Genomic DNA, 2,731 nt, shown 5'->3' on the forward strand with positions numbered 1-2,731 from the left:
GTTTAGATAATAACAACTGTCTCTCTTAACAAAGTTTACCTGAATGTTGGAAGGTAATATGTTTCTGTGAGCCTCATACATAATATTATAGCCAACCAAACCATAGAATTTCAAAATTTTCATTTTGCAAAATAATGTATTTGATGGATGGTTGTAATATTTTCTTATTTATCTGATAAGTACAGTAGTTGGTTACCTGTGGTCTGAGGTCTTGAGCTCAGCCCTGCCATAGTACTTCAAAGAACCAGGGTTCCAGGTGTACTCTGGGTCATCCTCATTCTCCCCTGATGCAGAGGTGCCACCAACAACATTCATCGCCTCAGCTGGAAAACGAGTCCAAAACAAACAGGTGTGCTAATTTCAGCAACACAAGTCCAAACATTTCAGATTCTGAATTAGTTTTAGTTCAGCACGACTCGTCTGCAGCTCCTCTGCCACCAACCTGTCCTGTTAAAGTTCCACTTTCTCCTTTTCCAAAGTATGCGGTCAGTCCAGGCCGGTGTGCGGCACTTCTCACTGGTGTCGTAATCTTCTGAGAAGAGGTCGTATTTATACGTGGGGGCGAAATCTAACTGTCCCTCGATGAAACCTCGAAAGACCTGCGGAAGATATTTGAAGAAAACGTTTATTTAATTAGGTTTGATCTTTTTTTATGACTGAACAAGTTTGCATGACTGAAGAGATTCTTTCTTTCTTTATGGGAAAATTTCTTTGTAATAAATTTATTCAAACAATTTCCACTTGGAGCAGTAGTAGCCTATAAACTAATACCTTTAAAAATGATTAAAATTCAAATGTTTGCATCAAAATAAATGACATTATATTCTAAATATATTGAGCTATATTTTTTTAATACAGACCACTCTAAATGAGGATTAAATATGCATAAGAATGCTAATTTATAGAATAAAACTGCTGTGCTTTTTAGGACATTCTCCCAAACTAGGTTTCTCATGTCAAGGAACTTTTTTTGTGATTAGAAAGTAAAATCTTTAAATGACTAATGCAGTGAAGTTACATAACTCTGTAACGCTTACCATTCCAGCATTCTTTTGTTCTACCAATTGATCCCCAGCTGTCAACGAATCCCAGTTCTGCTGCTTGATGAGGTCTTTCACTTCCTCATTGGGTAAGTTGATTCGATAGTTGAAGTCTCCACACCAGAACACATAATCATGCGCGTACAGCAGACGACCCTRGAGGACAGGACAGACGTCATGAAGATCAATCAAAACTTTTTTTTTTTTACTGATTTGTCTCTGGAATAGTTATTACCATGGGGAAGCTTAGTCTGCGAGTGATCTCGTTGTAGTCATCGTTTCTCTCTTTGACCTGTGACTGGCCGGCAGCAAAGTGGGAGCAGAGGAAGCAGATACTGGTGGTGTGGAACAACAAACGGATGGCGACGCCTCCTTTATTACCCGTGGCTCCGCCCATTCCAGTTTTCACCGTGTCAACGGCGACATCCCTGACAAACACAGCGACGGGCTTAACGTGTGTCGCTGCAGCTCTTTACGCGTTGCGTGTTTCGCAGGAGGATGTGTGCAGTTCATACCTGATGAAAGGTGCGTGTTGTGGGCGAATGAAGACAAACAGACAGACTCCGACAAGCTGCTCGGAAGCGAGCAGAACGTATTTGTGGTCCCTCGAAATATTCTTTTGGAGCTCAGCGGCCCAGAGTTTCTGGTTTGTAGTGCTGAAACAAAAAGGTCAATTTTTCTGATGCATGGAATTTCCTGAAACCAGCTATACTTGTTTTAAATGTGCATTTAAAAAAAAGAGTTGCACTATTTGTTTCAAATATACTTGGCACAAAAAGTAAAGACATTTGTGTTTGGTAGATTATTTCTTTGCTGTAATGATGTTAAATCTTCTACCGGGCACCGGGATGGCAGCACCTGTGGGTACCAGGAGCTCAAAACAAGAGTCAATAGCAACAGTAAAAGGAGCAGTTCAGCAGAGAAGATACAGTTAATTTTTCCCGTGTGCAACCCACATACTCAGCTCTACTGCTCATCCCACAAATGCATGTTCCTTACAAATGTGGCACCATTTAAAAGGGAAACTACCAAGCTTACCAACAATATACGTTTTATTGCAAAGAAGCATTGTTCCAACAAAGAAATAATCTACCAAAAACAAATTTCCTTACTTATTTTGCTACGTTTATCTGAAAAAAAATTACACAGGCAAAAAAAAAAATCAGTTCATTTATTGTTAAAATATATTAAGTATTTTCATAAACTTTAAAAAGCTCAGTTATCTCAGCCTAGAAACTTAAATATCTTACCTGGCACTGACGATGTTACCAGCATTCAGTTCAACCATTTCTTCAAAACCAATGGCGAAGATATCTACGGGGTTGGCTTTGCTGTCTGTGAAAGAAGAAAAATTAAAATATATATTTTTTGGGGGAGTCCAAGTGTATAATCACACAATTTTGTAATTGTAAAAAATATATTACAAAACCCAAAACTAGAAAAGTTGGCACGTTGTGTAAATCGTAAATAAAAACAGAATACAATGACTTGCAAATCATTTTCAACCTATATTCAATTGAACACACTGCAAAGACCACATACCTAACGTTCGAACTGGTAAACTTTGTTAATTTTTGCAAATATTAGCTCATTTGGAATTTGATGCCTGCAACATGTTTCAAAAAAGCTGGCACAAGTGACAAAGAAGACAGAGAAATTTGAGGAAAGCTCATCAAACACTTTTTTGGAAT

The 2,731-nt window shown here is 38.2% G+C and overlaps 1 protein-coding gene across 7 annotated transcripts in view; it reads right to left on the bottom strand.

Moving 5' to 3' along the window:
* synj1 (synaptojanin 1) overlaps positions 1 to 2,731 on the bottom strand; it is a 31,893-nt gene that overhangs the window by 12,148 nt on the left and 17,014 nt on the right. For all 7 annotated transcript variants that reach the window (XM_014003255.1, XM_014003256.1, XM_014003259.1 and 4 more), the window contains 6 exons: positions 2,291 to 2,375; positions 1,556 to 1,696; positions 1,276 to 1,468; positions 1,038 to 1,196; positions 443 to 599; positions 197 to 323 (listed from right to left, as the gene is read on the bottom strand). In XM_014003255.1, the coding sequence (XP_013858709.1) occupies positions 197 to 323; positions 443 to 599; positions 1,038 to 1,196; positions 1,276 to 1,468; positions 1,556 to 1,696; positions 2,291 to 2,375 (862 nt within the window). The remainder of the gene's footprint in view (positions 1 to 196; positions 324 to 442; positions 600 to 1,037; positions 1,197 to 1,275; positions 1,469 to 1,555; positions 1,697 to 2,290; positions 2,376 to 2,731) is intronic.

Source organism: Austrofundulus limnaeus, unplaced genomic scaffold (assembly GCF_001266775.1).
Source record: "Austrofundulus limnaeus strain Quisiro unplaced genomic scaffold, Austrofundulus_limnaeus-1.0 Scaffold17, whole genome shotgun sequence".
NCBI classification, from domain to species: domain Eukaryota; kingdom Metazoa; phylum Chordata; class Actinopteri; order Cyprinodontiformes; family Rivulidae; genus Austrofundulus; species Austrofundulus limnaeus.